The following is a 25,638-nucleotide window of genomic DNA, read 5'->3' as shown; positions in this document are numbered from 1 at the left end:
CATCCGTAAATGGACAAAATGAGCACGTTTTCATAACCATTAGCAAACATGGACGCATTTGAAAATTTGAAAAGCATGATATTTATACCTATATATGGTTCCCTTGTGGTCGTTGTTGGTTCAGTAGTGGTCGTTGTTGGTTCAGTAGTGGTCGTTGTTGGTTCTGTAGTGGTCGTCGTTGGTTCTGTAGTGGTCGTTGTTGGTTCTGTAGTGGTCGTCGTTGGTTCTGTAGTGGTCGTTGTTGGTTCTGTAGTGGTTGTTGGTTCTGTAGTGGTCGTCGTTGGTTCTGTAGTGGTCGTCGTTGGTTCTGTAGTGGTCGTTGTTGGTTCTGTAGTGGTTGTTGTTTCTGTAGTGGTCGTTGTTGGTTCAGTAGTGGTCGTTGTTGGTTGTGTAGTGGTCGTTGTTGGTTCTGTAGTGGTCGTCGTTGGTTCTGTAGTGGTCGTCGTTGGTTCTGTAGTGGTCGTTGTTGGTTCTGTAGTGGTCGTTGTTGGTTGTGTAGTGGTTGCTGGTTCTGTAGTGGTCGTTGTTGGTTCAGTAGTGGTCGTTGTTGGTTGTGTAGTGGACGTTGTTGGTTGTGTAGTGGTCGTTGATAGTTCTGTAGTGGTCGTTGTTGGTTGTGTAGTGGTCGTTGATAGTTCTGTAGTGGTCGTTGTTGGTTGTGTAGTGGTCGTTGATAGTTCTGTAGTGGTCGTTGTTGGTTGTGTAGTAGTCGTTATACAGGATGTCTGTGAAAAGAAAGTGCGATTAATTCCCATTAAAAATAACAGAAAGGAAATTCATAATTGTTCCCTTATCAATTTCAATCAGACAAAACTACATTAAAGGCTTTTACAGAAATATAAGTGAGTTACATGCTGAAATATATGTTTGTTTCCTAACAGCTTGTACCATCGTTACTCACGAAATTGAAGCAGGAGATAGTCGTTGTGTTACACTCTTGGCACCAGGAATCATAGATGATAACTACAATATCAGCACTGAATGAGGTTCCGTCGTTTGACACACTGATGAAAAAACCCTCAGCCATCGCAGAATCATCGTCTGTAGAACGCTTACTTTGCCTCAACGCGTCAGTAAGTGTGCACGTGCATCCAAATTCATCCTCTTGAGGATCGGCACGAAACGTGTCGTTCGCAAAAGTCATATTGTAGCCATCCGTTGTGATCTACAAACACAGAAATATATTAATGTAAAACAATTGCTGTCAATCCTACGGAATTTTGTTTGTTATGTATATTTTTCACTATAAATGGAGTATCTACGTCCTGTTAGGGATCATTTCAAGCATACCATACCACAAATAACAATACTCTTAATTTCCAATGTAGAACTATCTTGAACGACATCTAAACTGACCCCAAGCTACTTGAAGTTTGTCAATGCCTATTTTGATAAAGTTTACGAATCATTTCACTGCAGCATGATAATTGCTATCTCTAATAATGTCATACCATCTTCACGTAATGTGTGAGACGTCTCTGAAAATCGTCTCACATTTTGGACCTTATGGATGTCTCAATATTTGAAAATCATATATGATAATCATACCGTAAAATGGGCGGCCTTGCATGTTATATTTTCGCCTGCAAAGTTTGATCCGGAGATGTGGAATGTATTACAAGCATTTATGTCCCGTTTACACAATCCTGGGTTAGTCGATGGTGATACTGAAGGCGGCTGTGATCGTCTCACCGAACATTCGTAACCTTCAAAATCGCCAAAACAAGCACACTGACCTGTTAAATATAACAAGAAAATATCAACATTTCGCCATAATTCCGAGAGACAATGGACAATGTTCCGGAAGAAAAAGCGTCTTTTGCCATGTACAAATTATGTAATGTCACGTTCACAAATGACAACAAGGTAAACAACAACGGAACCAATATGAAAACTAACCATCATCAAACAGGTCCCACAAAGATACAGTTTTTCAAATGCGATCATTATACTGTGTTGTGAGTTGTTTGTTTGTCAGATGCTTCCATCCTACACAAACAAAAGGGTAAAACATTACAATGACCACGATTCAGTGACTCCCTCTCAAAAACAACAAAATTAAAACTTGTCGACAGCATCAAAAGTTAAACTCAACATTGGTAACAACAAATTAAATAAAGAAATATGGGATACTAGTATTCGTGAAACAGGTATACACTTCAAAACAATCAAAAGGATTGTTGAAAAAATACAATAGTCCCTTATAACGCAAATGTTAGTATAAAATTTAGTTTATGCAAACCTATCAAATTGAATCATACACAAGTTCGTCTGTGATCTGCCTGAAATTTGTAGTGATAGGATAAAATTTCGGGGTCTAGGATATCTACGTTTCTAATTCAGGAAACTGATTTTTATAGTATTGTCATCGGTATTTTGACTCCGAAACAACAACAAAAATCGATACGATCGATAAGATAGTAGAAAAATCTGGGAACCTGATTTTGTTCCCTCGAAAAACAAAAAAACATAGTGCTTGAGCCTGCAATAAAAGTTACAGGAAGAGAAGAAATTAGTATATTTGTGTGTATGGTATTGACCGTTTTGACATATTCCGTTCCCAGAGCAGTTATTCGGACAATCTAATTCCAACATTACATCCAGCAGTGTCTGGTTTGTTGAGCTGTCGCTTGATGATGTCTGAGTGAGATTTTCCAGCTTCAAAGCCGTCAGTCGACAACTTCTGGACAAAGAATTTACAGTTGACTGCATGAACTGAGTGTCTCCAGTAAGCTAAAACAATGATGAAATAAATGACATGTGAATTAATTATATTTAAATCATGTGATATTCATTGAAATATAAAGAGGCACACTTCTTGTTTTCACAACATATCAATATATTAAATCGATAATTTAACATAATCATTGTTGTTTGTTTTAAGATTAAATTTTACATATGGGTTAGATATGTATTCAAATGTGAAATTCAAGACTTCACTTTTTTAATGTTACCTATGCGCTTTAATTTGTAAATAAATTTGATCTTATGCTGTACACAAGGTATTCGAAGTATGTCAATGGGGGGTTTAGTAATGTTTGCTATACAAACCGAAGGGTTCTGACTGATTATATTTATGCATTAGTTGTTTTAAATGCATCCTCGATATTCTCGACTTACGCTCATTATCATTCTATGCACACCGTGAATGTTTCACGGCAAAACTGAAGGTGTCATGTACATCAAAGGAATCTCGAGGTCACATATGTTTTACTGGCTTTGAAATTTCATCTTCGAAGAAACGTATCGGTCTGTGGTTGTTCTCCTGAAATTTGCTCTGTCTAGTCACATAAATGTGCTTGTGACTTCAATTTTGCCAGGAAATGTTCCAGAGGTGTACGAGAGCGAAATGTATCGTAACCTCTGGGGTATCGAGGATGTAAATGTTGAAAAATAAGTAATACCACTCTACGGGATCTCTCTAGACTTGTCATTGAAAACCTACCGTTTCTACCTATCTCGCATGTTTAAGTTTTGGCAGGATTACAAGGACAACTCGAGAGTGATTTTGTATAGTGGTGGTCATGGTAATTATGCTGGAAAGTGTATATGTTAAGTAAACAGAAATAATTACCTTACAACAATGAATTTCTTTGACACATGTGCTAATTAGTAGAAAATTATTTGATCTTACCATCGATGTATGATTTATAATTATCGCTTTGTGGTAAACTATATAAAGCTTGGCCTGAATGCCAATCTATGCTAGGGTTGTTAAAATTCCGTTTTCTTCGTATAGGGAGGAATTCTGAATATTGATCGTGTTCAAGGAAATAAATCGCGCTTAAATTGTCAGAACCACAGCTTACGTGAGATGTGAGAGGTTGGGATGGTACTACTTCCACGAATGTTCATATAATTGTTAAAAAAAACATGTGATAAAGACTGTGATGTGATATAGTGTACCTTGATATCGTCGATGCAGGATTCAATACCATCCGCATTATCGTTGGCCGTTGCGTCTAATACCTCTTCGCACTTTTGCAAAAATGTCTGTTTTTGAATAAATGTTGTGCATGCCTCCTCCGCCAATGTAAAATTCCATCCATTCCTCCAAATTGCGGGCTTTGTAACAAAACGTATTTCAAAGTGATTAGCATTATGCTGGCATTGTCATATATATATATTGGAGCAGCTTAAAACAGATGAAAAATGTTAAAGGTTTCAAATTTTTACGAAAGACATATTTTAAGTGAATAACATCTTTTTAATACAAATTCAGATTTAGAAACAGTAGAGCTAAACACTGCACCAAACTACAGCTGTTTCGTCCTTCTAGGACTCGTCAGTGATGCTAACGGCCTATATTTTGAAACCTTAGAGGCAACTAAGAAATTCCAAACTAATCGACAGGAATGTCACTATCGAGCATGAGAGGTGCAGCAGCCCCAAGATTTAAAAAATGTCGTAATTTCCATATGTTTCTGAACCTCTTATCAACTCACACTGAAATACATATTATCGTATTTAACATGTATTTATTCAATCGCACAGTAAGTAATGAAAACAGACACTTTCAAGACACATACTTAGTGTAAACAGACACGTCATAAATATAAATCCAGTCTAGACGAAGACTCTTAGTAGACACATAATTACTATAGAGAGATACATTATACATATACTACATATCTATACTATAAGTGAAATAGACGCACTTGTGAGAACCAGACCTCACATTTCACTTCCCATTACATTGCACACAATGGGATGGGAGATCTGTTTAGGATTATTTGAATGTTTGCTGTGTTGATGAATTCGTTCATTCAACATCTTACCTCAGGTTCATCATTAGCATCAGGTGCGAAAACTATTTTGAACTTCGATGGCACATCTTGTGGCTCATCTAGAGCTCGGCGATACCTTTGGTGGGACGCTGAGCGCCTCCTTCTGGAAGATTCGTCACAGGTTCTAAAAAAGCTGTCTGTATTTGTAGTCGAGCATAGTACCGACTCTGAATTGCCGCAATAAATGGTGTCATTGAAATCTTTAAATTGAGTTGCTCTACATTTACAATACCAAGCTATCGACACGTTTGAGTCACGCAAATCAACATCACCAAACAGGCTTCCTCCATCTTCCTCGTTTACCCTTGAATTTAAAACAATGAAACATGCTTGTCAAACTTTTAATCATCATGGATTTACAGAGATATATCCCACCCTTATATTTAATTCTAACGGAATTATATAGAGATTTCCAACCCTTATTTGTAATTCTTACGTATTTACAGAGATATATCCCAACCTTATTTTTAGTTCTAATGGAATAACAGATGTTCCCCAACCTTTCTTTGTAATTCTTATGGAATTACAGAGATAGATCCCCAACCTTATTTTTAGTTCTAATGGAATAACAGATGTTCCCCAACCTTTCTTTGTAATTCTTATGGAATTACAGAGATAGATCCCCAACCTTATTTTTAGTTCTACCTTTCTTTGTAATTCTTATGGAATTACAGATATAGATCCCCAACCTTATTTTTAGTTCTAATGGAATAACAACCCTTTCTTTGTAATTCTTATGGAATTACAGAGATAGAATCCCCCAACCTTATTTTTAATTCTAATGGAATAACAGATGTTCCCCAACCTTTCTTTGTAATTCTTATGGAATTACAGACATACCCCAACCCTTATTTGTAATTATCATGAAATAACATTTGTATGTTTAATATAGACATACCAACCTTTCTTTGTAATTATCATTAATAATATAGACATTTGTAATTATCCCCCCAACCCTTATTTGTAATTATCATTAATAATATTTGTAATTAGACATACCCCAACCCTTATTTGTAATCATCAGGAAATAATATAGACATACCCCAACCCTTATTTGTAATTGTCATTAATATAGACATACCCCAACCCTTATTTGTAATTATCATTAATATAGACATACCCCAACCATTATTTGTAATTATCATTAATATAGACATACCCCAACCCTTATTTGTAATTATCAGGGAATAATATAGACATACCCCAACCCTTATTTGTAATTATCATTAATATAGACATACCCCAACCCTTATTTGTAATTATCATTAATATAGACATACCCCAACCCTTATTTGTAATTATCATTAATATAGACATACCCCAACCCTTATTTGTAATTATCATTAATATAGACATACCCCAATCCTTATTTGGAATTATCATTAATATAGACATACCCCAACCCTTATTTGTAATTATCATTAATATAGACATACCCCAACCCTTATTTGTAATTATCATTAATATAGACATACCCCAACCCTTATTTGTAATTATCATTAATATAGACATACCCCAACCCTTATTTGTAATTGTCATTAATATAGACATACCCCAACCCTTATTCATAATTATCATTAATATAGACATACCCCAACCCTTATTTGTAATTATCATTAATATAGACATACCCCAACCCTTATTCATAATTATCATTAATATAGACATACCCCAACCCTTATTTGTAATTATCATTAATATATATTTGTAATTATCATTAATATAGACATACACCAACCCTTATTTGTAATTATCATTAATATAGACATACACCAACCCTTATTTGTAATTATCATTAATATAGACATACCCCAACCCTTATTTGTAATTATCATTAATATAATTTAGCTATAACCCTACCCTTTTTTGTAATGATCAGTGAATGATATAGACATACCCCAACCCTTATTTGTAATTATCATTAATATAGACATACCCCAATCCTTATTTGGAATTATCATTAATATAGACATACCCCAACCCTTATTTGTAATTATCAGGGAATCATATAGACATACCCCAACCCTTATTTGTCATTGTCATTAATATAAACATTCCCCAACCCTTATTTGTAATTATCATTAACATAGACATACCCCAACCCTTATTTGTAATTATCATTAATATAGACATACCCCAACCATTATTTGTAATTATCATTAATAAAGACATACCCCAACTCTTCTTTGTAATTATCATCAATATATAGACAGACCCCAACCCTTATTTGTAATTATCATTAATATAGACATACCCCAACCCTTATTTGTAATTATCATTAATATAGACATACCCCAACCCTTATTTGTAATTATCATTAATATATACATACCCCAACCCTTATTTGTAATTATCAGGAAATAATATAGACATACCCCAACCCTTATTTGTAATTATCATTAATATAGACATACCCCAACCCTTATTCATAATTATCATTAATATAGACATACCCCAACCCTTATTTGTAATTATCATTAATATAGACATACCCCAACCCTTATTTGTAATTATCATTAATATAGACATACCCCAACCCTTATTTGTAATTATCATTAATATAGACATACCCCAACCCTTATTTGTAATTGTCATTAATATAGACATACCCCAACCCTTATTTGTAATATCATTAATATAGTATACCCCAACCCTTATTTGTAATTATCATTAATATAGACATACCCCAACCCTTATTTGTAATTATCATTAATATAACATACCCCAACCCTTATTTGTAATTATAATTTATATAGACATACCCCAACCCTTATTTGTAATTATCATTAATATAGACATACCCCAATCCTTATTTGGAATTATCATTAATATAGACATACCCCAACCCTTATTTGTAATTATCATTAATATAGACATACCCCAACCCTTATTTGTAATTATCATTAATATAGACATACCCCAACCCTTATTTGTAATTGTCATTAATATAGACATACCCCAACCCTTATTTGTAATTATCATTAATATAGACATACCCCAACCCTTATTTGTAATTATCATTAATATAGACATACCCCAACCCTTATTTGTAATTATCAGGAAATAATATAGACATACCCCAACCCTTATTTGTAATTATCATTAATATAGACATACCCCAACCCTTATTTGTAATCATCATTACTATAGACATACCCCAACCCTTATTTGTAATTATCATTAATATAGACATACCCCAACCCTTATTTGTAATTATCATTAATATAGACATACCCCAACCCTTATTTGTAATTATCATTAATATAGACATACACCAACCCTTATTTGTAATTATCATTAATATAGACATACCCCAACCCTTATTTGTAATTATCATTAACATAGACATACCCCAACCCTTATTTGTAATTATCATTAATATAGACATACCCCAACCCTTATTTGTAATTATCATTAATATACACATACCCCAATATAGACCCTTATTTGTAATTATCATTAATATAGACATACCCCAACCCTTATTTGTAATTATCATATAGACATACCCCAACCCTTATTTGTAATTATCATTAATATAGACATACCCCAACCCTTATTTGTAATTATCATTAATATAGACATACCCCAACCCTTATTTGTAATTATCATTAATATAGACATACCCCAACCCTTATTTGTAATTATCACATACCCCAACCCTTATTTGTAATTATCATTATATAGACATACCCCAACCCTTATTTGTAATTATCATTAATATAGACATACCCCAACCCTTATTTGTAATTATCATTAATATAGACATACCCCAACCCTTATTTGTAATTGTCATTAATATAGACATACCCCAACCATTATTTGTAATTATCATTATATATTATTTGTAATTATCATAATATAGACATACCCAACCCTTATTTGTAATTATCATTAATATAGACATACCCCAACCCTTATTTGTAATTATCATTAATATAGACATACCCCAACCCTTATTTGTAATTATCATTAATATACACATACACCAACCCTTATTTGTAATTATCAGGGAGTAATATAGACATACCCCAACCCTTATTTGTAATTATCAGGGAATAATATAGTCATACCCCAACCCTTATTTGTAATTATCATTAAAATAGTTGTAATTATCATTAATATAGACATATTATTTGTAATTATCATTAATATAGACCCCAACCCTTATTTGTAATTATCATTAAATATATAGACATACCCCAACCCTTATTTGTAATTATCATTAATATAGACATACCCCAACCCTTATTTGGAATTATCATTAATATAGACATACCCCAACCCTTATTTGTAATTATCATTAATATAGTAATTATCATACCCCAACCCTTATTTGTAATTATCAGGAAATAATATAGACATACCCCAACCCTTATTTGTATTTATCCTTAATATAGACATACCCCAACCCTTATTTGTAATGATTATTAATATAGACATACCCCAACCCTTATTCATAATTATCATTAATATAGACATACCCCAACCCTTATTTGTAATTATCATTAAAATAGACATACCCCAAACTTTATTTGTAATTATCCTTAATATAGACATACCCCAACCATTATTTGTAATTATCAGGGAATAATAAAGCTATACCCCAACCCTTATTTGTAATCATCAGGGAATGATATAGACATACCCCAACCCTTATTTGTAATTATCATTAATATAGACATACCCCAATCCTTATTTGTAATTATCATTAATATAGACATACCCCAACCCTTATTTGTAATTATCATTAATATAGACATACCCCAACCCTTATTTGTAATCATCAGGAAATAATATAGACATACCCCAACCCTTATTTGTAATTATCAGGGAATAATATAGACATACCCCAACCCTTATTTGTAATATAGACATACCCCAACCCTTATTTGTAATTATCATTAATATAGACATACCCCAACCCTTATTTGTAATTGTCATTAATATAGACATACCCCAACCATTATTTGTAATTATCATTAATATAGACATATCCCAACCAATATTTGTAATTATCATTAATATAGACATACACCAACCCTTATTTGTAATTATCATTAATATAGACATACCCCAATCCTTATTTGGAATTATCATTAATATAGACATACCCCAACCCTTATTTGTAATTATCATTAATAAAGACATACACCAACTCTTCTTTGTAATTATCATCAATATATAGACAGACCCCAACCCTTATTTGTAATTATCATTAATATAGACATACCCCAACCCTTATTTGTAATTATCATTAATATAGACATACCCCAACCCTTATTTGTAATTGTCATTAATATAGACATACCCCAACTCTTATTCATAATTATCATTAATATAGACATACCCCAACCCTTATTTGTAATTATCATTAATATAGACATACCCCAAACATTATTTGTAATTATCATTAATATAGACATACCCCAACCATTATTTGTATTTATCAGGGAATAATAAAGATATACCCCAACCATTATTTGTAATTATCATTAATATAGACATACCCCAACCCTTATTTGTAATTATCATTAATATAGACATACCCCAACCCTTATTTGTAATTATCATTAATATAGACATACCCCAACCCTTATTTGTAATTATCATTAATATAGACATACCCCAACCCTTATTTGTAATTATCATTAATATAGACATACCCCAACCCTTATTTGTAATTGTCATTAATATAGACATACCCCAACCCTTATTTGTAATTATCATTAATATAGACATACCCCAACCCTTATTTGTAATTATCATTAATATAGACATACCCCAACCCTTATTTGTAATTATCATTAATATAGACATACCCCAACCCTTATTTGTAATTGTCATTAATATAGACATACCCCAACCCTTATTTGTAATTATCATTAATATAGACATACCCCAACCCTTATTTGTAATTATCATTAATATAGACATACACCAACCCTTATTTGTAATTATCATTAATATAGACATATCCCAACCCTTATTTGTAATTATCAGGAAATAATATAGACATACCGCAACCCTTCTTTGTAATTGTCATTAATATAGACATACCCCAACCCTTATTTGTAATTATCATTAATATAGACATACCCCAACCCTTATTTGTAATTATCATTAATATACACATACACCAACCCTTATTTGTAATTATCATTAATATAGACATACCCAACCCTTATTTGTAATTATCATATAGACATACCCCAACCCTTATTTGTAATTATCAGGGAATAATATAGTCATACCCCAACCCTTATTTGTAATTATCATTAAAATAGACATACCCCAAACTTTATTTGTAATTATCCTTAATATAGACATACCCCAACCCTTATTTGTAATTATCATTAATATAGACATACCCCAACCCTTATTTGTAATTATCATTAATATAGACATACCCCAACCATTATTTGTAATTATCATTAATATAGACATACCCCAACCCTTATTTGTAATTATCATTAATATAGACATACCCCAACCCTTATTTGTAATTATCATTAATATAGACATACCCCAATCCTTATTTGGAATTATCATTAATATAGACATACCCCAACCATTATTTGTAATTATCATTATTTGTAATTATCATTAATATAGACATACCCCAACCCTTCTTTGTAATTATCAGGGAATTATATAGACATACCCCAACCCTTATTTGTAATTATCATTAATATAGACATACCCCAATCCTTATTTGGAATTATCATTAATATAGACATACCCCAACCCTTATTTGTAATTATCATTAATATAGACATACCCCAACCCTTATTTGTAATTATCATTAACAAAGACATACACCAACCCTTATTTGTAATTATCCTTAATATAGACATACCACAACCCTTATTTGTAATTATCATTAATATAGACATACCCCAACCCTTATTTGTAATCATCAGGAAATAATATAGACATACCCCAACCCTTATTTGTAATTGTCATTAATATAGACATACCCCAACCCTTATTTCTAAATATCATTAATATAGACATGCCCCACTCCCGCCCCCGTTCCCATCCCCATATTTTGTTATATTCAGAGAATTACATAGATATAATGTGGCTCAGAACTTGACATTGTTACACTGTGGTGTAAAAATGTTTTAGACATCTTTTACACACGCCATTTTTCTCTATGTTCGTTGGTATGCCTTGTGGTTTCGTTGTGGTTAATCTTATTCTCTGTCTACTGTTTCAGCGATCTGTTTATTAATCTTTTTCACTTTCTTCAGCGCAAGTGAACATTATTCGTTATTCTAACAACCATGACCCTTCATTTTTGAAAAAAAAAATGACCAGTTTACCTGTTTTTTCGCTTACAAACAATTTCCTTTGTTTTCTAACGTCTTACTCACTTCCAGTCGAGAGCGAAGGCAGTGATATTATCTGTTGTTGTCCCGTTTCTGGTCCTGAAGTCATTTGCTCTATTGCCGTCAAAATACCCACACAGTCCCGATGACGTTTTCATATCAAATTTGTGTTCCTGTAGGAAGTATGACCTAAAATGAAACCAAATTCACTACTAGTTAGTAACAATTTATCTTTAATAGTTTGGTGCGAGTGAGTGTTATATATGTGTATGTACTCAGTGTAACTGGCCCTGATCAGGTTTTATCTTTGTGTGTAGATACCCGGAAAGAGTATGTATCCGTGTTTTATATCAACTGGATTGAACAAAAATAAATACTAAAGAATACTAAATAAATGAAAACTATAAAAATAAAAAATTTCATTCGAACTCATTCTATTCCACTTTTAACAGCAAATTAAAGTTTAATGGACATTGACAAAATGTTTAAATGTACAACTAAAGCGTGCAGAAAGGGAGAAAAAAACAAGAAAAATAGCAACATTGTAACATAATCCAAACAACAAAATTAGGGAGATTTGATCAAAAGAAAGACTACTGGAAAAGTACAAGAAAAATAAGACCAGGTGTTCCGGAAGAAAAAGAGAGAAAGCTGTGTTTAGATGTAATAATACAACATTAGATAAACACTGTTTAAATTTCGATATTTTACTATACAAGATGTGTATGTATATATAAGTCTAATTAGAAATATCTCAATCTAATGCAGCCAATAAGTCTATTAATTTGTTATAAATGTTGTCAAATTAATGACACATTTTCAGTTCTTAGGAATATTCTAAATGTGTTTTCCAAAGGAACAAATCAAACGGAAACTGTGGCAGTTACATATTTGTTCGGGACTAAACCAAAATAAAACATGATAAAGGGTAACGTAGAAAAATATTTACCGTGTAACTGTTTCCTCTTTTATTTATGGTCATATGGGTATCATCACAAAAGGATCTCTGTACGTATCTGTTTGTAAGAGTTCCACTGCTTTTCCAGCCAATTTCGGCCTTGCAATAGTTGACGACGAAAAGGGCTGTATCCACTCTAACTGCTACTCCACAGTTACATGTAGCTCCATGTATACCAAAATTACATGCCTGGTAGAAAGCGTGAACCTGTGCGGAAATTATTAACATAATGTATCAGATACACCAGCCCCTAAGGAAATACCCGTTCACCCAATATGCGTCCGACTTGATTTCTAGAAAAACGAATACAAAATATAAAATGAATAAAAAAAAGTAAACAGTTTCCGATGTTCACATTTAAGAAAGAATGCTCGAAATCGAAACAAGTAAAATTTGATAATGCTTCAGTAATAATTAGGTTCGAAGAGCATTTCGTTTGTTTGTTTGTTTGTTTGTTTGTTTTTAAATAAAGAAAGCGATGATCATCTAAAAATCGTTTCAAACCCTCTATCAGCGATGGTATGAATATATACGCTGGTCTTGAAGATATGCTTTTGCAATCAGATTATGCACAGTCAGCAAAATTCACATATTTTTGATCGAACAAATAATTTATTGATACGTTTTTTCATATCTTTTTAGTAAAGTTTTTTCCCCATTTGAATGGTTCTCTGGCGCGCTTGAAGAAATTGACGAGTTCGTTAATCGCACATGAAATGGAAACATACATATGACACTCTTCATTCTGTATTTTTGTAATCTTGTTTTCGGAAATTGTTCTAATATTTGGCACTATATCTACCTTTTCCATGGTTTAAGTTGTACGAATGTGATGTCATTTCATTACCAAATGATGACGTCACAATATATTATCTAACGTTGGTCTATTCACTGTATAACAAGGCAATAACGTATTGACGTAAAACGTGCTAAGTTAAACTCCTTATAAGGTAACATATGAATTATATGCATATGTGATCATATGTGCATAGCATATTTACAAAAAGACACGAATTGCATATTTCGACATGTGACCAATCAGTTTGTGTTTTCTCTTGAAATTTTCACTTACCCAATAATGTCTTTGTGAGTTGTGATATAACACGAATTCACCGAGCCTCTGGTTCTCGTAATATCTGAAAAACATTATTCTCGAGCTGCTTCATTTGAAAAATAGACAAATAAATTGATACGGTTGTCGAACATAAAATGCCTTTTATCATTTGTTTTAATTATTTTTTTGTTGTTAGATTTTGACTTCAAGGTTTTTCCCAGAAGAACAATCAGTTCATATGTAACAACTAAAGAATGGAATCAGGCATGTACGTATATCCTCAGCTGGTGTTTATATTGTTATTGGTTGCCTAACAGATATTACATACATATGTAAATACGTACCGTCCATCAAAAGTTTTCATGTGAGGGTCATTTCTACTGTAACATTCGCTACTCAAAACAACGGAATCAGCATCCTCAACAACAACCTATAACACGTGTTATAAAAACTATACGTACATTTATGAAGTAAGCCTATTTAGTAAATATGTCCAAACATTGCTATCTAATATTAAAAATCGCTCCAACAACACAACGATGGACAAATTTAGCATATGAAACATCAAACTAGATCTAGCAGCAAAAAGTGTTTTTCTTTCCTTTTTTTTTTTTTTTTTTTGGAAAAAATGGGCAAAGAGATACAGAACATTTCATTTTCTGAGAAGGTACCGTGTTCGAACTTACTGACGTATCTGGAGTCGAAGCTTTATTCCAAGCCGTGTGAAAGATCACATCGTCTTCGAACGCCAAACGTATTAATGAAGAACGGCTTCTGATATTCACTCGGCTGTCTGGAACGCCATAAACCCTGAGAGTCTTGGTCATATTCCAATCGTTGTGAGACACTCTCACACCACAATTAGTATCACCGAAAGCTATTGGTTCGTTGGTAACACCTCCCGTGGAGCATATGACATCCGTTTGACTTGGCGTCATTACGAGAATTTGTGCTTTACAATGTACTTCTGCAAAATTAGTCCGACTGCAATGTACACAAAATTAGAAATTATAAATCAGTTTAACCCCATAAGATAATACCTCAGGTTCTTTATATCATTGTGAAATTTTTGAAGCAACTCATAACTTTTTTCTCTTGGAGCCTATACACTATACAATAGTACAAAATAAATAAAACGATATATCCAATCTCACTAAAAACATAAACAATCTCACCAAGAACATAAACAATGTCACCAAGAACATTAACAATCTCACCAAGAACATAAACAATGTCACCAAGAACATAAACAATGTCACCAAGAACATAAACAATCTCATCAAAAATTAAACAATCTCACCAAGAACATAAACAATCTCACCAAGAAATAAACAATCTCACCAAGAAATAAACAATCTCACCAAGAACATAAACAATCTCACCAAGAACATAAACAATATCAACAAGAACATATCACCAAGAACATAAACAATGTCACCAAGAACATAAACAATCTCACCAAGAACATAAACAATCTCACCAAGAACATAAACAATGTCACCAAGAACATAAACAATCTCACCAAGAACATAAACAATCTCACCAAGAACATAAACAATCTCACCAAGAACATAAACAATATCAACAAGAACATAAATAATCTCACCAAGAACATAAACAATCTCACCATGAACATAAACAATCTCACCAAGAACATAAACAATCTCACCAAGAACATAAAATAATCTCACCAAGAACATAAATAATAACACAAAGAACATAAACAATCTCACCAAGAACATAAACAATATCAACAAGAACATAAACAATTTCATCAAAAGTATAAACAATCTCACCATGAACATAAACAATATCAACAAGAACATAAACAATCTCACCAAGAACATAAATAATCTCACCAAGAACATAAATAATCTCACCAAGAACATAAACAATCTCACCAAAAAATAAACAATCTCACCAAGAACATAAACAATTTCACCAAAAAATATAAACAATCTCACCAAGAACATAAACAATCTCACCAGAAATATTTAAAAAAGTCAAGTTAATCGGCAGTTTCCATTTAGTAACTTCATGTTTCCTTATGACCATTGAAAATAGCATGTTCTCTCCCTTGGATTGTTTTGTGTTTATTTTTCCATTGCGAGAAATAGAGTGCATTCAGTTAGTAAAGAACTGTGATACGTCGATTAGTATTAAGATATCTTCTATACAAAAACTTGCCAATATATACAATGAATTAGTGAAATATGCTTTTCTTTTTTTGCGAAGTGATTTCGTCCTTGATCTCTCTGAATATAATACTGGCGTCTTGTCCAAGACCATAATATGGATTCCGAATACAAATTTTCAGAAATATCTTTTGATCCTCTTCATCAACAGTAATTTTTGTTTATGATAAATGGTTGATTTAAATGGAATATCCAGCTTGATATTTTTAGATGTTTCTGACAAGCACTTACAATCATTTTTGACACAAACGACACTAAAATTAAGAAATAAAGAATCTGTTAGAACGTCAAACTTCTTATACATTCAAACTAATCAGACCACGGAGTCATTTCTGTTGTGCTGATCTTTAAGCTGAACATATTTCGTAGCATGTCGTAACACAAAGACAAGAGGCCCATAGGAACTGTATCGTTTGCCAGGCTTTGCTAGGCTGAAACTGCTTCACCAAAACTAAAAGAAAAAATTCTAAATATCTCAGCACCCTCTGTCCCTAGGGGGTAAACAAAATAATTCTTTCTGCAGACCAAATTGAGAAAGAAAGCTGCCATTCCTAAATAAGAAGAAGGATTTTAAAGGATTTTCTTTTGTTGCCATAAAATGCGTCCTGCCCCACCTGCAACAGGGTGTCGCAAGACACCGTTCATACAAAAATTAATCCCTTTCACCTAACAATGCTTTAGCCCAAGTTTGGTGTAAATCCAATCCTTACTGTATTGTAGAATTTTAAAGAATGTAGTTTATTTCCCGCCCCCGATCCCCGGAGGACAAAGATTGCATACAAAATTAATTATTCTTCACCTACGAATTCTTCCGACCATCTTTCGGTAAAGACCAATGAATCCTACAGGAGAAGAATTTGTTCTATTTCCCATATTGAACCTTGCCCCTCCCGCGTAAGGGGACTAAGACTCACAGGTAATACAAGACGGATTCCCCTTCACTCAAGAACTTTAGGCAACATTAAATCATTCCTTCAGGAGAATTAGGATTTTAAGGAATTTGCTCTATTTCCCTCTTTGGTCCCTGAATGTCACTCATGCCCCAAGGGGCCGAAACCCATTGATTCCACTTCACCAAAAAATTATTCAGATCAAATTTGGGTGGACCAAATCATTCATACAGCAGGAGTATGATTTTTAATCATTTGTTTTATTTCCCACGTGGGGCCTACCCCCTATACCAGGAGGTCGAGGTCAACCCTTCATACAAATAAGAATGCTCCAGAGAAAATTTGGGCAAAATAAAATGATTCCTGTAGGAAGCAGGATTTTGATTAATTGGCTCTATTTCCCTTATAGGGCTTCATCCCTCTAGCCCCAAAGAATGTTTCAGATCAAATTTGAGCACCATCGAATTATTCCTTCAGGAGAAGTAGGATTTTAAGTGATTTGTTCAACTTCCCCTATTGTATCCTACCCCTCTTGACCCCAGAGAGTCAAGACCCACCGTTTATACACAATTGATTCTCCTTCAGGCAAAATTCGAGCAAAATCGATTTATTCCTACAGAAGGAAAAAGGTTTTAAAGAATTCGTTCTATTTTTGCCTATTGGGCATCGCCACTCAGACCCCAGAGGACAGGGAACCATAGTTGATACAAAATTTGCTTCTCTCCCAAATGATTCTTCTGACCAAATTTGGTCAAAATCAGCTAAGTGGTTCACGACTAGTAGCGATTTGAAGATAAAGTTGTCGGTAGCACGGATGAACGATCGAACGGAGAACGAGGCTCGCGGTGTGGCATAAGTTAACTGGCCCTTTGGACCATGTGAACTAATAATGGATTTAATTAACCTTTTCACTTACTTTGTTACAGATAGAGGATACAGACATCCGAGCGGTACTGTAAGTGTGATCAGGACATCGATAAAGGACCCTTCCCTTACGACGTAGTTGTTCTGGTCAGTCTGTGAAAATAGGCATACAACGAGGAAAATTCATATTCACGTTGAAAGAATAATCTGCACAAAATCAAAAGGCTATTTTGAAATCGACAATTTACTCTGCACATCTTCACAAATTTATTTTACTACGAAAAGCTAAACGTTAATTTCAATATGTACGTACATTAGCAAAACAAAACACAGAATACTAACGCATATGTTTAATCGTCAACTAATAGTACTGTGTATGTTTTTTTATCATATTGTGAAAAAAAAACAAGAACGAAAATACCAACATGTTAACAGAATTTTAACGCAAACACAAATTCGATGAAGTTACGGCCAACAGTAAAAAAGAAATGTGACTCCTAAAAATGTACAAGGAAAATAAAGCCATGTGTTTCAGAAGAGTAAGCATATTTTGCTTCATCAACGATACCGGCCATGTAGATCTTTGTAGATCCAATAAAGCAATGTCCCATAATATGAGAACAATGGAAAAATCAACTGAATCATCAGGCATAATAACACGTCAAACTATTCCTCGATGAAATCTGTATGACGACCGTAAAACTTAATAAATAATTTTCATCAACCTGCATCTCTCGAAACCATGTGTTGTGATTTGGTCTGTCAGTTGTCGACATCTAACACAAAACTGCGGTTTTGAGAACAAGCCCTAGAATATCGAATTAGCTGTGATATGTAAACACTAGAACGGGAATGCAGAAATGTTTCTATCCAAGAAATATTAACAAAAGGGAAATTGAAATCATTAAGCTTATTACACAGTTTGGTAGAAACCTTTCGGTGTTGGTTTTTGTTGTTGGAAAAGGAGTCACTCGTATCACTGATTTCCATGTTGGTGTATATATATACTATCGACATAGTCCGTAAATTTCTTGTTATTTTCACAAAAAAATTATTTTAACTGAAAGTGAATGACTTTTCATATCTCTAATGTTCTTAGAATCCCTGAAAATGTCCCTCAAAAACTTGTACCATGAAATTATATCATAAACTTATAACTACTCAAAATGATAAAAGACAATAATGCACAATTTGATGTTAATTAATTGTAATATTGACTAATAACATTAGATTTGCTGAGGAAGAGACAGCCAAATTAGATCTGTCTAGAATACATCCCTTTGATAATATATGTTCCTTCTTTTTACCCTAGTTTTTGTATGTCTTGTATTACTGTTCACATCACTCACCTAGCCTTTTATGATACCAGTATTGAGAAAGTAGTTCTGGGCAGTGTGGAATATATCTTTTATTTTCTGGGAGCATGAGATTTGAGCGTTAGGTACGATAGTGTTCTTATCCTTTTAACCATTTATGATGTTACCAAGATTAATATAGATCGCTCGCCACTGATCACGTGTATGTTTGAATCTTTATAATTTTAAGTATATACCTGAAAGCCAGCTTTGAAGACCTCACTGCTAATGAATTGGCCCAACACGCTCCCGTTAATAGCACGAAGACGAACTTCGCATCTAACCTACAATAAATTCCATACGACTATTTTGACAAGCGTACTTTAGATATTGCATTGACACATCAATTTTGAACGAAATATTGAATGAAGTTAACTAGATTATATTTACATGTGAAAGACTAAAACTAAAATTGGAATTAGTACTATAAAAGGCACATGCAATGCTCTTATTTTGAAAGTAGGATTGATTGAAACTGTAACATGTTCCGACACACTTATCAATAACTTTTAACTGGCACTACCATATCATTCTCACACTAGATTCTTTAAAACGAACAGGAAATACAGGCTCGTAAATAAAACAATCAACTTATATGATTTTTATCTCATTCATTTCATTTCTTTTATCACACAATACCTGAAAAAGTATCACAAGAGAAAGGAATACACTAGGAATTACTCACGAGAAAACTTAGCTTGTACATATCTTTCCAGCATGCCTCCAGCAAATGCGTTGTTGAAAGGTTAGCGTATTCGACCAGCGTATAGGAACAGTTTGTCAGTTTGTTATCATTTATATACCAATTGATGTCGTATAAAAAGACGTCTGGGTCGGCATTGTCATCCATAAAGGATATACTGTGTTCAAATTTGATTTCCACGTGTGTAAAAGTGGCAGGTGAATTCGGTATAGTTCCATTCCTCTCCTCAACACCAGGTGCGATGCGAATTCTGAAGGGTATGTCTTGGATACCTAAAACAGTTGTATAAGTAAAATTACTCTGCTTGAATCTTGATCAACTGGAATGGAATATTTGCAGCATTTTCCGGTTTGTCAGTTTATATTTGTAGTACAAAACGGATTGACCTGACGTTACTTCCTAATGATGTTTCGAAAATTGCACGAAAAACACCATCTTTTCATTCAAGGTCCGATAGAGTAGTGCCAAACAATGCATCTTTCACTTGTTTTCCCTTCTGTGTCTAATCAGTGTTGTTAAAGGCCTAAATTTTGAAGCCTCGACTGATTAAAAATCCTATGTAATCGAAATGAATATCCAAATCTTGGCGAGAAAGCAGAAAAGTTCGTCCCATAACTCAATAAATTTTGTATTTTGGTATATATATGTGATAAAATAAGAAGAACGTCAAGTACATGTGTATAATATGACAGTTTATTATACCATTTTAATCCAACATGAAGTCAATACATGTGAAATGGTTGAACATTAATGGGTTAACTATTAGTATGATGCAAAAAGCGTTAGCAGGAATTAATCAGAAGCCAGTCCAGTACAGTATTATATATTCTTTAAAGGATATCAAAACACGTTTTAAGCCGTTGTCCAATGCTCTTTGTGTCCTCTTGAAATACAACACAGCTATCGATGTCCTGAAATATGAACAGATCAAAAAATTAATATGAACACTAAATACTTGATAAATGTATGCATGACTTTTACTAATGTACAGAGAAAGGCGAGAGTTGAATGACATTTCCTAGGACAAAATAAACTCTAATTTGTAAAGATAAATAAATTATAAATAAAAAAAATGATCTCTCATTCCTGGTGGATTATCTCTCTGAAACCAAAACACAAATACCCAAATAAATAGTGTTAGCTCTAATTGAAAATAGAATACTTTCATGTACTCTCAAAAATATCTGAAATATAAAAGCATTATATACATTTAGATCAACTTCTCTCAAGAGAATATTCAAAATCAGCATTGCACCCATTCCTTTCTCTATACAAAAAAAAAACACTTTCATTTATAAATACGATTAAATACGTTTGTTTAAGAGTAAAACGCAATAATAAAAATTACATTTATAGATACTGATTCCTTACCAAAATTTCACGAAAAGTCCATATTGACGTCCAAATCAGCTTCATTAAAGGGGGAAATTCCTTTGAATACTGGTTTGTCACGTCAGTTTCTCGAAAGGGAATGATATTCATCGATACTGTTTCCTGACCTAAGTTATAAGATATAACAAAGCTGGCGATGCTCTGAAATAAGAAGACATCAGAAAACGAATCAGAAAATTAAATAATTGATAAACGTAAACATGTCTATTTAACTCATTGACTTATTGAATTACAATGCCTGACACAACACATATTTTCTAATTTGTAAATTTAAGTAAATGTTAAATAAACAAATTTGTTCAAAAGTAAAACAGACGAATAGCACGCAAAAAATTAAACTTTATAGATATTGATTCCTTATTTCATACAGTCCATACATTACTATGCTAGTTCATATCGACGCCCACGTCGGCTTCATTAAAGAGAACACTCCTCAATGATAGTGGTTCCTTACCTGTGTTTCATGACCAGTTCACACAGACGCCCACGTCAGCTTCATTAAAGAGAACACTCCTCAAGGATAGTGGTTCTTACCTGTGTTTCATGACCAGTTCACACAGACGCCCACGTCAGCTTCAGTAAAGAGAACACTCCTCAAGGATAGTGGTTCCTTACCTGTGTTTCATGACCAGTTCACACAGACGCCCATGTCAGCTTCAAATTTTTTTCAAATTTCCACCGTAATCATATTTTTCCAGCTCATTCAAATAAGTCTCTGATTTATTTGTATATTGTCTAGAAAATCTACAATACGAGTCATCCTCATATTTGATATCTTAGTTGGTAATGTGGTTGTCCATTTCGCAAATTCTCTGGTAGACGGTACCAAACATAAAATGTCGGGTGCATTTAGCAAAACAGGCGAAAAAAAATATTCCCTCAATTGTCTGCCCAAAAAATTGGAGTAGAACTCTAGCAAAGACACGGAATAATACAAATTTTACATTATCGGGAATATTTTCCCAACCGAAACCATATCTGTGTTTGAATATTATTTCTATTTATGTTACGCATATGCTTTTGGATAATAGTAATATCCTCAACATTATGGGAAAATTGTACATTGAGCAGGATGCATTTATTTGTATGGTGTGACTATATTCCTGAAACAAAGTGAAAAATATTCAACTAGCTTCATTTTGGGGTTCTTTTACCCTACAATAACCACCATAAAAATTCTCTTACTTATACAGCTAGGTGTAAATCCAGTTTCCGATAACTGTCCGTCTGGCCATATTGTTTCTGTTCCCTAAAGGCGAGAAGAAAAAAAAAAGAGGAAAAAAAAACAATATTTTAACCAGTCAAAATACTTTAAAAAAATGAAAGATGATAGAATGGGTTGATACAACAGTCCTTCGTGAAACCATATTGTTTCTTTCATAGCATCCCGTCAAGTCAACGGTAATCTGTTCCATTACAGTTCGAATATTTCTTACCCAAGCACTATCCACAGTTTCCAGTAGACCGCTTCAGATTGTACACGTAATATTTTGGAGACAGGCGATGACAGAAACATCTTTTCATAGTCAGTCTCTCCATCCATAGGTAGCACTACAAAGGAACAATCTAATTCTTTAAAGAAACTTAATTCAGGTCGCAATTTTTATCTTAACATGCATCGCCGTTAATATATCTTAGAAATGAAATCATTTTGAAATATGGTTAATCCACCAAATCAATAACTAGAGTTTACAAAACCAGCAGGTATATACGAGAAAGTCGTTCTTTAGCATAATTAATCTGATCGTTGTGAAAAAACATATTCAAGAACTCGAAAATATTTACATCATTACATAACTCTATATAAAGGACATGTGCCTTTTTCAGTAGATACGATTATATTTTCCTGTAATCTGATTAACTTCGCTGAAATTTTGAACATTTACAAAATGAAGGAAAGTAACAAGATCGATAATTATTCTAAGTTTTAAAAAAAAATGAAGATTTATCAGAAATTATGACAGAAGAAAAAATACTAGGTGTATAAACATTTCAGATTAAAGAATTGCTAAAAAGCAATAAATATAATAAAAAGATAAAAAATCGTCAAGTTCTTTAAATTCTAGAATGAAATATCTTTAAGGTTCTGTAAAATTTAGTATTCAAAATCGTTAAAGTTCACTCAACCTCAAGATACAAAACATTTAAGCTCTCTAAACCCTCGGCTTTAACGCACTAATTGTCTTCTGAACCTATGAGTTGAAAATTGCTTAACAGATGTTTAAGGTACTCTGAATCTAGAATAAAACAATCGTTAGAATGATCTTTACTCTAGAAAATTATACAAAGGACACTTAAGTGAACAACACCGTCTAATCCAATTTAGAGTCAGATACAGTAGAGGCAACCCTCGGAGGACTAATATTCTAGATTATAAACTCGTTCCCGGACTATCATACCCTCATAAATAATGACACTGTTCTATTTGTATTTGCCAATGGACAGCGACAACAATTCCTTATAGATAATGTAATCTCATTGGTTGGATATCATACAATCAGAACCATTCGTGTCGTATTCCTGACAAGGTATTGAATAGTATATGTCGTACAAGGTGTATAAACATTCTACACTTCCTTGTTCTACGTTTACAGAGTAACGATAATAGTCATTTAGTTATTTCTTTCGGCCTTTGGAATGTAAAAAATGATAGAATCTAGTCAACTGATACTATGGTCTATCTTTCCTTGTCTACTGACACTGTGGTATATCTGTCCTTGTCTACTAACACTGTGGTATATCTGTCCTTGTCTACTGACTCTGTGGTATATCTGTCCTTGTCTACTAACACTGTGGTATATCTGTCCTTGTCTACTGACACTGTGGTATATCTGTCCTTGTCTACTGACACTGTGGTATATATGTCCTTGTCTACTGACACTGTGGTATATATGTCCTTGTCTACTGACACTGTGGTATATCTGTCCTTGTCTACTGACTCCATGGTATATCTGTCCTTGTCGACTGACACCTGTATATCTGTCCTTGTCTACTGACACTGTGGTATATCTGTCCTTGTCTACTGACTCTGTGATATATCTGTCCTTGTCTACTGACACTGTGATATATCTGTCCTTGTCTACTGACTCCATGGTATATCTGTCCTTGTCTACTGACACTGTGATATATTTGTCCTTGTCTACTGACACTGTGGTATATCTGTCCTTGTCTACTGACACTGTGATATATCTGTCCTTGTCTACTGACACTGGTATATCTGTCCTTGTCTACTGACACTGCGGTATATATGTCCTTGTCTACTGACACTGTGGTATATATGTCCTTGTCTACTGACACTGTGGTATATCTGTCCTTGTCTACTGACACTGTGGTATATCTGTCCTTGTCTACTAACACTGTGGTATATCTGTTCTTGTCTACTGACAATGTGGTATATCTGACCTTGTCTACTGACACTGTGGTATATCTGTCCTTGTCTACTGACAATGTGGTATATCTGTCCTTGTCTATGACACTGTGGTATATCTGTCCTTGTCTACTGACACTGTGGTATATCTGTCCTTGTCTACTGACACTGTGGTATATCTGTCCTTGTCTACTGACACTGTGGTATATCTGTCCTTGTCTACTGACACTGTGGTATATTTGTCCTTGTCTACTGACTCTGTGGTATATCTGTCCTTGTCTACTGACTCTGTGGTATATCTGACCTTGTCTACTGACACTGTGGTATATCTGTCCTTGTCTACTGACACTGTGGTATATCTGTCCTTGTCTACTGACACTGTGGTATATCTGTCCTTGTCTACTGACACTGTGGTATATCTGACCTTGTCTACTGACACTGTGGTATATCTGACCTTGTCTATGACACTGTGGTATATCTGTCCTTGTCTACTGACACTGTGGTATATCTGTCCTTGGTATATCTGACCTTGTCTACTGACACTGTGGTATATCTGACCTTGTCTATGACACTGTGGTATATCTGTCCTTGTCTACTGACAATGTGGTATATCTGTCCTTGTCTATGACACTGTGGTATATCTGTCCTTGTCTACTGACACTGTGGTATATCTGTCCTTGTCTACTGACACTGTGGTATATCTGACCTTGTCTATATCTGACCTTGTCTACTGACACTG

The 25,638-nt window shown here is 33.6% G+C and overlaps 1 protein-coding gene across 1 annotated transcript in view; it reads right to left on the bottom strand.

Annotated features, from left to right (window-relative positions):
- Positions 1–25,638, bottom strand: part of LOC132546766 (serine-rich adhesin for platelets-like) — a 42,770-nt gene that overhangs the window by 942 nt on the left and 16,190 nt on the right. Inside the window, 13 exon segments of the mRNA XM_060210485.1 lie at positions 89–725; positions 902–1,165; positions 1,549–1,736; positions 2,541–2,733; positions 3,907–4,065; positions 4,779–5,091; positions 12,167–12,310; positions 14,478–14,563; positions 14,820–15,117; positions 18,123–18,235; positions 19,635–19,721; positions 20,123–20,412; positions 22,718–22,781. Coding sequence (XP_060066468.1) covers positions 89–725; positions 902–1,165; positions 1,549–1,736; positions 2,541–2,733; positions 3,907–4,065; positions 4,779–5,091; positions 12,167–12,310; positions 14,478–14,563; positions 14,820–15,117; positions 18,123–18,235; positions 19,635–19,721; positions 20,123–20,412; positions 22,718–22,781 — 2,836 coding nt within the window.

Source organism: Ylistrum balloti, unplaced genomic scaffold (genome assembly GCF_031769215.1).
Source record: "Ylistrum balloti isolate Yb309-2 unplaced genomic scaffold, AGI_CSIRO_Ybal_v1 Utg369912, whole genome shotgun sequence".
In the NCBI taxonomy this organism is placed as follows: domain Eukaryota; kingdom Metazoa; phylum Mollusca; class Bivalvia; order Pectinida; family Pectinidae; genus Ylistrum; species Ylistrum balloti.
This window is presented reverse-complemented; position numbering and strand designations above follow the sequence as displayed.